Source organism: Thamnophis elegans, chromosome Z (assembly GCF_009769535.1).
Source record: "Thamnophis elegans isolate rThaEle1 chromosome Z, rThaEle1.pri, whole genome shotgun sequence".
NCBI classification, from domain to species: domain Eukaryota; kingdom Metazoa; phylum Chordata; class Lepidosauria; order Squamata; family Colubridae; genus Thamnophis; species Thamnophis elegans.
This window is the reverse complement of record NC_045558.1, coordinates 129374532-129389125: the sequence shown is the minus strand read 5'-3', so window position 1 is coordinate 129389125 and position 14594 is coordinate 129374532. Positions and strand designations below refer to the sequence as shown.

At 39.3% G+C, this 14594-nt stretch overlaps 1 protein-coding gene across 1 annotated transcript; it reads left to right on the top strand.

Moving 5' to 3' along the window:
- The first annotated feature begins 3841 nt into the window (after positions 1 to 3841).
- On the top strand, positions 3842 to 13757 carry LOC116521770 (vomeronasal type-2 receptor 26-like). Its single transcript, XM_032236426.1, has 6 exons — positions 3842 to 4035; positions 4827 to 5118; positions 6075 to 6938; positions 9008 to 9235; positions 12587 to 12713; positions 12850 to 13757. The coding sequence occupies exons 1-6, from the start codon at positions 3842 to 3844 to the stop codon at positions 13755 to 13757; spliced, it is 2613 nt and encodes an 870-aa protein (XP_032092317.1).
- Positions 13758 to 14594: the final 837 nt, after the last annotated feature.

Sequence of the window (14594 nt, the reverse complement as noted above, 5' to 3'; positions counted from 1 at the left end):
TGATGCTTTTTATAGTTGCCCAATTCAAGAGTAATACTCATGATGCTGCATTTTCAACCATTTTCCAGGTTGTTGAATATAACTCTTTGTCCATTTCAACAGTTTATTTCAGGAGTGTCAAACTTGATTTCACCATGCTCACCTTGGCTGCATTAGGGTTGTGTTTTACCACTGTGGGCAGTAGGTGTGGCCAGGATTGGCATGGCTGGGGTGGGCATGGCTGGGGTGGCATTAATTCGATGTTACTCATGTCAGGGGCACCTATGGTGCCCTTGGCAGGGCTGGGGGAAGATCCATTGTCTCCAGCAGAGGAAGTTGAGATCAGAGAGAATGGCTGTGACTCCCTCCTCCAGTGCTCTGCCAACAAAAATAAAACTCAGGAGGGGTGCACACAGGATGTCAATCTGGTTGCTCATGGGCTGGATGCATCACACCTAGGCCACACCCACCCCAGCTCTATGAATGAGGAAAATGTTACAAAACTTCATGTGATGTCAATGTGATGTGGCGTTGTTTGATACTCATGTTTTAGAACAAGGGTGTCAAATTCCAAGGCCAGGAGCTGGATCCAGCCCAGAGGGTGTTTAGATCTGGCCCTCAGGACTGCCTTGGAAAAGCAAAGGACTGGCCCATGGTGCTTCTGCTAGCCAAAATGGAGCTCACAAGGGCTGCATGCAGCCTTCCCAAGCTCCATTTTCACTGGCAGAGGGTTGCAGGAGGCCATCTCAGCCAAAAATCGAGCTCACAGGGGTTGCACATGGTCCCTCCAAGCTCCATTTTCATTGGCAGAGGGTTGCAGGTTGTCCCAGCCAAAAACTGAGCTTGGGACCCCATTTTCACTGGCAGAGCACTCAGAGCCACTATAGGAGCCCCCAACACAAATGACATCACCATGCTCACCTTGGCCAGACCCCCAAGGTCAAACACAACCCTAATGCAGCCCACAATAAAATCAAGTTTGACACCCTGGTTTAGAATAAGAAATCTAGCATTTTTCATGAAAATCAGCTGAAATTCAGCTCAAATCCTAGGGGAAAAATGTATGCTCATCTCTCATAGAGAGAGGTACTGCAATGATGAAAAAACCTGGAGGAAAATTTTGAGTGTTCATTAAATGGAGGCGATAGATAGGTGTAAAATATGTAGGCAGACATGTAGATAGATAAATGATAGAAAGAGAGAAAGATAGATAAATAGATAGATGATAGATAGATGATAGATACACAGACAGATGGACAGATGAAAAAGATAGATAGATGATAGAGATGATAGATAGATAGATAGATAGATAGATAGATAGATAGATAGATAGATGGATGGATGGATGGATGGATGGATGGATGGATGGATGGATGGATGGATGGACGGATGGACGGATGGACGGATGGACAGATGGTAGATGGTAGATGGTAGATGGTAGATGGTAGATGGTAGATGGTAGATGGTAGATGATAGATGTTGGAGGGAGGGATGGCGGGATGGATGGAGGGATGGATGGACATTTAGACAGATGATAGATGCTATGGATAGGGAAAATGGACCAAATTATAATGAAAGTCCAACTCTAATTAAAAACTAGTTACTCTTGACTTCTCTGCAAGTGATGCTTCTTCTGTTCTACTCATTGGTAATAGGATGTCCCACATACTTTTCAGTTTTATAAATTGAAATTTAAGGAATATCCTTATATAAAACCTTATGGCATACCATTGTAAGGAGTTTTATTTTTTATTTATTTAAGCAAATTTATATGTTCACCCATTTACTGTCAGTGTCTCTGAGCTGTTTAATTTTTTTTAAAAAAATATACAAAGAATAAAAACACACCCCTGGGGATAACAATCAATCAGTCAAGCCACTTCATAGGTTCCAGCCCATTCTGGGCCTATTGACAAAACTAGGTGCTCAGGGCATTGCAAAAGAGGGTCAAAGTGGGGACGAATCTAATCTCAGTGTGGATGATGTTCTAGAAGGAGGGAGCCATCATAAAGAAGATGGTCCCACCAGATCTTCTTACTGAAGAGAGAGGACCTGCAACATTCCCTGTCTCCCTGCCCTACTGGATCACATGGATGTGATCAAGGAAAGTCAATAAACTTCTCAAGGATTTCTCAACCTTGTTAGGTGAAGAAAAGGTCCCAAATTTGTCCTTTTGAATGCTTCAGATTTTCCTGGAACTCTTCTTGCAATTGTGTTGAGAGGTTTATCTTTAAACCATCATAATAAAGATTGGTGTCAGGTTTATGTTCCCAATTTGAAATCGACTCCTCTACATTGACAGCTATGTGCTTTGGTAATTTTGTAACTTTATCCACACATAACTGTATCCCTGAAGTAGCTTGAATAGCATTTTTTACATACTTGGAGCATAGGTGGTCTACAAACAAGTGGATTTTATTTAGGGATTTTTCCAATGCATCCCTAATAATTTGCTCCTCTTTAACTCCCTCTTTAGTGAAAGAGAAGCTTTGTTGTAAGATACTTTAGAATTACTGGCCAATCAAGAATCATAAAAATAAAAACAATTGAGCCATCAACAGCAAATCAGATCATGCTACAAATAATAAACCAGAACCACAACTTTCTACTCTATTTCTCCATCATTTTTTAAAGATATCCCATACTTCCTTATTTTAGTTTGCCTCCAGCAGTCTTTTTCCTTTTTTAAACAACAAAGGAATCCCCCAAATGGGGCAGATCTTCAAAAAGAAATGACAGGCTGCAGGTAAAGAGAGCCTGTCTCAGTTTAATAAAGATTAATAGTCTTTAAAAGTGATTGAGAAAATAAAGACAGAACTCACTGTCTATTTGAAAAATAAATTCCAAAATGGCTGCTTTTTCAACAATGGAGTGATTGCAGATCCGCCCTCCAGCTGTTGGCATACATGCTGCTTCAAAACACAGCTCCTACGGTACTTGCAGATTTTTGCTTTATGGAGAATCATGTGGGATGATTACAGGACTCTCCCTAACCAGGAGGATCATATAAACTGAAAGAATGCCAGTTCTTTTTGTTGGTAAGGTGAAAAAAGTGACAGTCCAAAGAAAAAATCCTTCAGGAACCCCCGGGGATTTCTCCCTGGGCATAACAATAGCACTTAGCATTTAGACTTATATACCGCTTCACAGTGCTTTTACAGCCTCTCTAAGCAGTTTCACAGAGTCAGCATATTTCCCCAACAATCTGAGTTCTCATTTTACCCACTTTGGAAGGATGAAAGACTGAGTCAACCTTTGACTTGAATGTGAGATTTGAACTGCTGAACTGCAGGCAGCCGGCAGTCAGCAGAAAAAGCCTGCAATACTGCATTCTAACCACTGTGACACTTCAACTCCACAGTTGGCCATCTTCACCAGAAGCCATCATTTCTATTACTTCCGTTGGCAATTGCTCATTTAAAAAAAAATAGATGATCCATCAGCTACTTATTATCTCATCAAAACAAAATAATTATATCCTAGAGCAAACAATATATTTTCATAAATACTAGGCCAAAACATCAAAGGCTGCACCGAAGGGCATGTAAATTCAACAGCAGTCTTGACATTTGTTTGGCTATAAAGGTTGTTTGGAATTGTAGGGTTCAAGAGTAGATTTGGTACAAGGAGTAATAACAACTCTGTCAGATTTATTGCTTTAAGTTTCTACCTTCTGTTCTCTTTTGTCAGAGTATCTGTTCAAATTCTTGAGATATTCAAGATACGAATTTGCACTCTTGAATATCTTCAAATAGAAAACGATGGATTACATTCTCAGATATAAACCTACTATGAAGTCTTGGATACTTTCTGATTGGTAGGATGGAAGGCATACCATTTTCACTATTAAAAAAGCATCAAGATGTTTCTTCTGATGTTTTTGGTACACAAAGTAGTTACTCTGAGCTGCCCTGCAAGTGATGCTTTCCTTGTTCCCCATGAGTGGTACCAGCCTGGAGACTTCATTGTTGGTGGGATGGCATCTCACATTGTTTACCACTTCTGTGAAATGAAATTTAATGAATATCCTGGAAAAACACCTAAAGACATACCAATGTAAGAATTTTTCTTTGCTATCTAATCTTAGCCAGCATTCCCAAAAAATCTTATATGAATAAATGCTGACTGTGCATAATGTAGAATTCTTGTATGTAATCTGTGCTTTCCATGTCTTTCAATGACATCTGGTCCTGGCAAGTACAAATAATCTTCTTTACATATTTTAAAGACGTTCAAATAAAATTTGCAAAATTTCAGATCAAGGAGGCTTTTGTTGAACATATACAGAGAATAAGGTAATTATTAAAAAGTTTTGACATGATCTCTCCTCTCAAAACATACATACAGTAATTGAGTAACATACATGCTGAATGTATTCATATAACATTTGTGAAAATAAACAGTACTTTGGGGAAAAAAAACACTACTTGCATTTGTTGCAGTATATGTTTTTTGCAAGACATATTGTGTAAAAGTAAATTTCAACAGTTGTAGAAATTACCAAGAAAGGAGAATAGTTCAAGTTTAGTTCAAGTTTGAAATGAGGGATTTTTGATGCTCCCTGATACTGGTTGTTTTCTTGCAATTATTATTATCCAAACTAGATAGCATCAGTAGTGCTAGTCATTGATGTTGTTACATACTTTGGGTAATGAAATGTCTGCAAGAAACCAACCAAGCTCAGAAAAAAAACCAAAGCTCCCTCTGTAGGAATTATTGAGAATTCAGAAATACTATTACCTTTCTACTATCATCGTAGAAAGAAATGTTTGTTCATACAGAAATAATACTGCCTTAAAAGAATTGTCAACTTACTGTTTCAACTTGAGTAATTAAATTATTTGCAGCATAATCACCAAATTTCATCAACATGTCCTTGCCTTGGCTTTTGCTATCAAGCAGATCAATGAGGACTCCCAGATCTTATCTAATGTCACTCTGGGGTTCCACATCTATGATAGTTACATGAATGCAAGGATGACGTATCGCACCACCTTGGACCTGCTTTTCAAATCCCAGGAATTTGTCCCTAATTACAAGTGTGATAATCAGAAGAATCTCATAGCTATCATTGGAGGATTGGATTTTGACACATCATCTTATATAGGTGAAATGATAAGATTCTTCAAGATTCCACAAGTAAGCTGTGATGGGATTGAGGAGCAAAATTTTATGTTTGCTTATTGTGATGGAATATTTAATGAGCATCAAAGATTAGGCATAGGTTTGTGTTAAGGAGTTCAGGTCTACTACTTAGCACTCTTGCCTGAAACTACCAAACTGCCAAATACAGGAAGTGAGTATCCAGAGTTACTCCATACCTAAGTGAAGATTTTAATGTAGTACACTTTTCTTCTATTAAAACAATTGATGCCAAGTACAGGAAGTGAGTATCCAGAGTTACTCCATACCTGAGTGAAGATTTTAATGTAGTACACTTTTCTTCTATTAAAACAATTGATGTATTATGTGTATTTTAAGTAATTCCAAGAAATTCTTTTTTATATTAATATTTAGAAGAATTATAGGGAAAATTGTTTCTTTGATATATCAATCAATCACTCAATCAGTTCATTAAAATCTTAGACTAGAGACCAGAATAAATAAAAATACTCAGCAAATATACAATTAAAAATTCTAGTATAAAATAATAAATAACAGCTAAAATCTATAAGATCCAGTATGTCGATTATACATGGTCTAACTATACCAAAATTACAACTCATAAACTGTGTCACCCATTGTAGGTTCAATGCTAAAAGGGAAAAGACTGAGCAATGTAAAAGGTTTGCCACATTATTTATTTATTTATTTATTTATTTATTTATTTATTTATTTATTTATTTATTTATATTTTTTGGATTTATATTGCTGCTTATTCACCCATGGCGACTCATATATAAGATAACTATGGTGGAGAAGACACATGTTTGCAATGAATCCCCAGTGCTGCGGCACAGAATCTGGCCACCTGCACTTTAGTTATGGACTGTTCATCTTTAAGTAGACCTTTGATATTTTTTATAATAAAACTAGACTAGAAACATTAGGTTATATTGAATAATTGAACAGAAACCTGCTCCACTTTCTTGCAGCTGACATATGGTTCATTAGCCCAAGATGCATTTCAAACCAGTAGGCTCTCTTCACTTTATTTCATGGTACCAAAAGAGGACCATCAGTACATTGGGATTATTCAACTGCTTCACCATTTCAGGTGGACATGGATTGGGATTTTTGCTATGGATAACAATAATGGAGAGAATTTCTTACAGAAAATGCAGCCCTTACTTGCAGAGAATGGAATCTGCTCATCCTTCACAGAAAGGCTTTCGCAACTGGTTCACTTGGAGGACTTTCCAGAAGTTTATAGAACAATCTCCATGATTTCCATTAATTTGATAAATAGCAATGCCAATGCAGTTCTTGTCTATGGAGAATCCTGGGCAATTACGTGGCTAAGAGCGGTCACATTTCTGGCAGATCCTGAAAGCAAAGAAATAGTACCATTTAGAAAGGTATGGATTATGACTGCACAGATTGATTTCATATTATCAGGATTTCAAATCAATTGGGATCTCGCGATGTTCTATGGGGCTATTTCCTTCACCATTCATTCAAGGGCATTTGTAAGTTTCAAGGAATTTCTTCAGTCTGTAAATCCTGTTTCTGTCTACAGTGATGGGTTTCTGCAGGAAGTATGGGAACAATCCTTTGATTGTTCATTTCTAAAATCAGAGTTACAAGAACTGCCAAGTAGGAAATGCACTGGGGAGATGAAGTTGGAGGACCTTCCTGGGCCTGTCTTTGAAATGGAAATGACTGGCCAAAGCTACAGCATTTACAATGCCATTTATGCTGTGGCTCATGCTTTGCAGGCACTACACATGTTGAGGTTCAATAAGAAGACAATTACAATGCGTAAAAAAATTGATCTTCTAAATCTGCAGGCTTGGCAGGTATTCTCTCTTCATTGGACATTTCTTCTTTTTTTAAATGAGCAGTTTGATGTAAAATATCCTTGTAGAATGTCTTAATGTTTTTTGTATGTGGAAACAAATATAATAAACAAAGTAGAAATAAGCAAAAAAATTCCAGATGGTGAGAATAATTAACAATTAATTAGTGGAATAACTTGTCTTCAGAAATTTGGATGCTCCAACACTAGATTTTAATGAAGAGAAGGGTAGCTTTTTGTTTGAAATAGCATAGTGTCTTCTTGAGTAGGGTGTTTGACTAAAAGACCTCCAATGTCCCTTCTGACCCTATTATACTGTTCTGTCTAAAATAGATATAGAAAAATGGTTTCTGTTGTTATTCTGTTATTCTGATCATCAAGGAGCTACTGTATAACTTATGGGTTATATGTTGGCAGGAGTTATTTAGTACATCACCATAGCTTGCACAATAAGAGATAATTAAAATGACAATTAGTTTATTTTTTATTATTACTATTTTATTTATTGAAATAGTATAGGGTTTCCTGCCTGTTGGACTAAAAGACCTCAAAGATCACTTCTAACTCTTTCATTCTGTAGAAATAATAAAGGTGGGATAAGAAGGAAAAATAAAATAAAGTAATAAAATAAAAAAAAATCAAGTAAAAAATAAAGTAAAGTAAAATAAAATAAATCTGATGCGGTAAGTGAGAAGGATTAGAAGATAAAACCTGTGCATGGTATTGTAATATAAATGCATAACTGCATAGTGAGCTACAGAAAAAGATGTCATTTCCTTGCCATCAAGAGTAGATTATGCTTTATTAAAATTTATGTTATGCTTTATTAAAATTCCCAAGAATAATCAGGATGAATTGAATGGGGCATAGGGTCTCCTCCTTGAGCAGAGTATTTGACTAGAAGACTTCCAAAGCCCCTTGTAAAATTCTACTGTTCTGTCTAAAATAGATGCAGAAAACAGTTTTTGTTGTTATTCTATCAATCTGTTCATCAAGAAGCTACTCTATAAATTATGATTTAAATGTCGGCAGGAGTTATTTAGTAAATCACCTGATCTTGCACAATAAAAGACAGTTAAAGTGATAATCTACATTATTGTTCATTGTCTCCTCCAAAAATAATCAACTCTCCAAGAACTTTCTGTGTGGCTCATGAAATTTTCCTGTCTGACAAACTGAACTTTCTGTCCTTATTAGAGTTTTAGAGGAATGAAATAAAAGTGGTCTGTTTTTCGTGTTGCATCCATAGTATGAAACAAATTTGTTTGCCATAATCTCCACCCCTAAATATCCACCAAAGAATATTGAGTCTCAGATTAAAAATTCCACTAAAGGAAACTAGTCAGATCTCAAACTGTTGAACACCTTTGTACCAATCAGGACAGATTAGATATGATATATGTAGAATTAGTTGTTTAAATAGGGAACCTGATCATAATCGAAGAAACTTACATAATTTAAAATTTTTACTCACCTTTAATGCATTCTTACCTTTCCTTAAAATAATATAAAATTAATAAGAGTGGACTTATATATTTCCATGAAATATCAATTATAAATTTGTAGAAATGTAGAAGAGAATATCATATTCAATGTTTTCACCATTCTTTCCATTCCAATAACAATAATTAAGGTAAAGGTTCTCCTCACACCTATGTGCTAGTCATTTCAAACTCTAGAGAGTGGTGCTCATCTCCGTTTCAAAGTTGAAGAGCCAGCATTGTCCGAAGATATCTCCATAGTCATGTGGCCGGCATAACTAAATGCTAAAAGTGCACGGAACGCTGTTACCATCCCACCAAAGGTGGTTTCTATTTTTCTACTTGCACTTTTATATGCTTTCAAACTGCTAGGTTAGCAGAAGCTGGGACAGCTTCTCCGTTACGTAGCACTAGGGATTTGAAACACCAAATTGACAAGCTCAGCATCTTAACCACATATGTGTGAGGGGAACCTTTAGCTTAATTATTGTTATTGGAATGGAAAGAATGGTGAAAACATTGAATATGATATTCTTTTCTACATTATTATACTTTCAATTCCCTTTCTCTTTTATTCCCTTTCAAGTAGCTCCATTCATTTCTACAAGGCCTTTCTTTTAACAATTCAGCTGGGGAGAGAGTGTTCCTGAATGAGAAAGGAGAAGCAACAGGTGGATTCGATATCACAAACTTGATCATGTTTCCAAACAGATCCTTTCAGAGAGTTAGAGTTGGAAAGCTGGATCCACAGGCTCCAAAAGGGAAGGAATTATTCATTGATGAAGATGTGATTGTCTGGAATCCAGCTTTTAACCAGGTATCAAATCAATGAATCGCCCACACCTTAATCCATTATGATTCCATGTTGAACATAGTCTCTTTCAAAATGTGATTTCTCATTTTTAAAAGAAACAAAGGCGTATTCTTTTCAAATGCTGTTGATGATCAAACACTCATCAAATTGACAAAAGGAAATTACAGTATAAAAGTTATGTATGCATATTTGGTTGGCATTTCCAAGAGTGAGGTTTGAGGTTTATGAGGTTTATTGGATTTATATGCCACCCTTGTCCCAAGGACTCAGGGTGGTGTACAACATAAAAAAACCTCATATTACAAAACTTAAAAGGGACATTAAATAAAGTATCCAAAAAACCCCAATTGATATTTAGAATAAAATTTAAAAAATTAAATTAAAATTAACAATTAAATTAACAATCAAATTAATCTTATATTTTATTCTATTCAGGCTAGGCTGGCTTGCTGAAAAAGCCAACTTTTTAGGGTGCGTCAGAAGGACCAGAGGTCAGGGATTATGCGAAGTTCCAGGGGCAGCTCAATCCAGAGGGAAGGTGCTTCCACAGAGAAGGCTCTCTCCCTGGGGGTCACTAGCTGACACTGTCTGCCCAACAGCACCCTGAGGAGGCCAACTCTGTGGGATCGCACTGGACGGTGGGAGGCTACCGGTGGCAGTAGGTGGTCTCGCAGGTACCCTGGGCCTAAGCCATGGAGTGCTTTAAAAGTCATAATTTGTACCTTGAATCGCTCCCGGAAGACAACAGACAACCAGTGCAGGCTGCCTAAAAGGGATGTAACATGGGAGCTCCTGGGTACCTCCAAGATAACCTGCACGGCTGCATTCTGGACCATTTGAAGCCTCCCAGTGCTCTTCAAGGGCAGCCCCATGTAGAGAGCATTTCAGTAGTCCAGGTGAGAAAGGATGAGGGCATGAGTGATCCAGATCCGCATAGCCTCCAGGCATTGGGACATCATGTTGAGGGCATAATTTGGGTGGTTTGGAGTAGAGATGAAAAGTTGAGTATCATCAGCCTATTGATGATACCGCACCCCAAAACCATGGATGATCTCACCCAGTGGTTTCATATATCCGCCCTGAGCCTCTCAGGAATAGGGCGGCATACAAACTTAATAAATGAAATGTTGAACAGGAGGGGTGACAGAACCGACCTCTGGGGCACCCCACAAGTGATGTGCTTCGGGGTTGATCCTCCAGTCAAAATGAACTGCGACCGATCCGACAGGTAGAAGGAGAACCACCACAAAATGGTGCCCCTCATTCCCAACACCCTGAGTCATTGCAGTAGGATAACATGGTTGATGATATCAAAAGCAGCTGAGAGGTCTAAAAGGATCAGGACAGAGGAGTATCCCCTGTCCCGGGCCCACCAGAGATCATCAACCAATGCGACCAATGCTGTCTCCATGCTGTACCCAGGCCTGAAACCCGTCTGAAACAGATCCAGGTAGGCAGCTTCATCCAGGTACTGGGGAAGCTGACATGCTACCACACTCTCGACAACCTTTGCTACAAAGGTTAGCCAGCCTCATGTCATCTCCTGGGAAGCTGAAACTAACCAAGAGGGACATGGGTCCAGCACACAAGTGACAGCACTGAGTCTCCTCATAATCCTGTCCATGCCCTCAGGGGTCACAGGGTCAAACTCATCCCAGATAGTCTCCACAAGATTCATCCCCGTTGACTCGCCCGAATCTACCCAGTCAGAGTCCAAGTGTGTCTGAATCTGAATGATTTTATCCTGCAGATACTGAACAAATTCTTCAGCCCTACCCTGCAAGGGGTCATTCCCAGTTCCTTTGTTAAATAAGAAGCAGGTCACCCTAAACAGGGGAGCTGTGCAGTTATCTGCGGACGCGATAAGAGCGGAAAAATGTTGCTGCTTTGCCATTTTTATCACCACTAAGTAGGATTTAATATGAATTCTTACTAGTCTTTGATTGGATTCGGACTGGCTGGCCCTCCAACCACTCTCTAGGTGTCTTTTCTGGTGTTTCATCTCCCAGAGCTCCTCGGTAAACCAGGGATTGACACTGGGTCAGAGGCCGCAAAGGCACAACATGATCCAAGACACCAGTGACCACCCTATCCCAGGCTTCCACTAGGGCTTCGGTCGAGCTGTGAGCAAGGGATTCAGGAAAAATTCCAAGCTCCATCAGGAACCTTTCAGGGTCCATCAGGCGCCTGGGGCAGAACCATCTAGTCGGTTCCACCTCCCTGGGGCGAGGGGTAGCAGGATGGAAGTCAAGCCTGATGAGGAAATGATCAGACCATGGCAAGGGTTGGATAGAAATATCCCCTAAATCTAGATCATTCATCCACTGCCCAGAGACAAAAATTAGGTTGAGCGTGTGTCCCCTGTTATGGGTGGGGTCTTGAATTAACTGAGTTAGGTCCATAGCCATCATGGAAGCCATGAACTCCCGAGCTGACTTGGATGTCTCTCCAATGGAAGGCAGATTGAAATCCCCCAGGATCATAAGCCTGGTGAAATCAACCACCAATCCGGCTAATATATCCAGTAGCTCCGGCAAGACTGATAAAACGTAGCAGGGAGATAGGTATGTAACAAAAAGGCCAACCTGAACTCCAAGACCCCATTTCACAAAAAGGGACTCACACCCACTATATCAGGCACAGTAACCTCCTGAGGTCTGAGAGTTTCCCTAATAACCACCGCTATCCCCCCACCCCTGCCCTGGGCTCTTGGCTGGTGAAACTCCCGGAAGCCTGGTTGACATAATTCACTAAGGAGAACACCCCCCCCTAATGGCCCAACCAGGTCTCCATAATACATGCCAGGTCCACTCTACCCTCTTGTATGAGGTCGTAAATGAGGGGAGCCTTGTAGTCCTGAGCATCCGGGGGTGTGAGAAGGATGATGAGGGTCAGAATGCACGATCATTCTTATGCAGCGAACCCACATCCCCGAACGTAATTTGGCCCTCGGCCCCCACCATATCTGCCTCTCCCACAAAAAGTAGAGATGGTAAACCCCCTAATGGAATGGCTTAATGTCCCCCCTGGAATCCCAACCCTTCCCAACACTCCCGTCCCACGCCCATTAGTTAGCTCTGGCCTGTGCCCTGGCAGACTCCCCACCAAGCCTGTATGAGCCATCCGGATCAACTCTCCCCACCCCACCTTAAAATTTGATTTAAAACCCCCTGTAAGAAACCACTAAGAAGTCTCTTCTTCGCATATTTCCATGTGTTTATCCACACGTGCAATAATTTTCTGATAAAGTCAGTATCCTTTGGGAAGTCAAAAACAATTCTCTTCCATAAAGGAGAAAAATTACAAACTGTTTTAAATATCTCCAGTTTCAAAATCTTTTATCCTCATCATCAGGTTCTTCCACTTTCTCGATGCAATGAGCCTTGTTTCCCTGGATCCTGGAAGAAAGGGATTGAGGGGAATCAGTTCTGCTGCTATGACTGTGTTCCATGCCCAGAAGGGAAGTTTTCAAATCAAAATGGTGAGTTAGGCATTCTACCACTTTTCATTAGACTTAAGCAAATGTTAATAAACCTCTGGGTTGCATAAAATTAACAAGGTAATTTAGAGCAATATGGAGTGCCCATATGAAAAAAATATATTGATTTTCTTTCCAGATGTGGAAGATTGCTTTGAATGTTCAGAAGATCATTATCCAAATAAAGAAAAGAAAGAATGCATCCTGAAACTGCTGGTCTTTCTAACTTTTGAAGAAATCTTAGGAATTGCCTTATCCTCAGCAGCTCTTTGTTTCTTCTTCTTGACATCTTGGATACTTGGAACATTTATTAAGTACAGGGATACTCCCATTGTCAAAGCCAACAACCGATCCTTAACCTATACCCTCCTTGTTTCTCTTTTGCTCTGTTTTCTCTCCTCTTTGTTCTTCCTCAGCCAACCTGACAAGGTCATCTGTCTTCTCCGACAACCAACTTTTGGGATCACATTCTCAGTGGCCATTTCTAGTGTATTGGCCAAAACTATAACTGTGGTTGTGGCTTTCATGGCGACTAAACTGGGATCTCAGATGAGGAAATGGGTGGGGAAAAGATTGCCCTTTTCTATAGTCCTTTCCTGTTCTCTTGTCCAAGTATGTATTTGTATTCTTTGGTTGTCAACATCTCCCCCATTCCCTGAACTGGACATGCACTCAGAGCTTCAAGAAATGATTTTACAATGCAATGAAGGATCAGCTTTCTTCTTCTACTGTGTCTTGGGCTACATGGGTATCTTGGCCATTGCCAGCTTTACTGTGGCTTTTCTTGCCCGTAAACTACCTGACAGCTTTAATGAAGCCAAGTTCATCACCTTCAGCATGTTGGCCTTCTGTAGTGTGTGGGTCTCCTTCTTTCCAGCCTATCTGAGCACAAAAGGTAAAGCCATGATAGCTGTGGAAGTCTTCTCCATCTTGGCCTCCAGTGCTGCACTACTGGGATGCATATTCTTGCCCAAATGCTACATTATTGTTTTGCGGCCTGACCTCAACCAAAAGGTACAACTCAAAAAGAGGAATTACCTCTTATAAATAAATAAAGGGAGACTAGTATAGATCTATTTCAAGCTATTTAGCTCTCATCAGCTAGCCATATTATTTATCAGCAAAAATACAACAAAAATGTACAAAAGGCAACAGTAAAAATATTGGGTTTCTGTCGTGATGGACTCTTGTGACGAGCCGATTGACAGATATGGAAGCAGTTAGCTTCCTCCCATAATTGGGGCATACCAGGGGTTGTGACACTAAATATATACCTTCCTCCCTGGCTTCAGCTGATAAGGAGGAGATCCTGTGGCTTAATGGCTAAGACGTCTGCCTACGATGTAATATAGCACAGGCTCGAATCCCAGTAAGGGTATGGCTAGCTGATGAGAGCTAAATAGCTTGAAATAGATCTATACTAGTCTCCCTTTATTTATTTATCAGCACAAATACAACACACACACACACACAGTTCAGTATATCCCTTGTCATTTCATTGTTATTTTTAGAGATATTATTTACAAACAAAAATTCATTCGCTAATTATATCAAATTTCCTCTCATCAAACCAACATGTGTATGTACCTTATTATCCTTATCAATTGTTTATTTGACATAGCACTCTAGAAATTACTAAATTACTAATTACTAAAATTAACTATTTTTATTTCAACTTTCATATATCAGCCTGTATCCTTCCAGTAATAATACAGTCTTATTTGTTTTGTCATTTGTGGAATTGATCTTTTATTTATTTCCTTAATAAACTTTTTGTAGACTTGTCTCCGCAGCTTGTTGCTTAAACATCACATAAGTAATCTCGATGCCCTCCATCTGCTATTTTAATCATCTTATCTTTAGTTGTCAATCTTGTTTCTGAGA

Coding starts and splice junctions, on each gene's coding strand:
- LOC116521770 (XM_032236426.1), top strand. CDS start 3,842: ATGTTTCTTCTGATGTTTTTGGTACACAAAGTAGTTACTCTGAGCTGC. Junction 4,036..4,826: donor ACACCTAAAGACATACCAAT/GTAAGAATTTTT, acceptor AATTATTTGCAG/CATAATCACCAAATTTCATC. Junction 6,939..9,007: donor TAAATCTGCAGGCTTGGCAG/GTATTCTCTCTT, acceptor CCTTTCAAGTAG/CTCCATTCATTTCTACAAGG.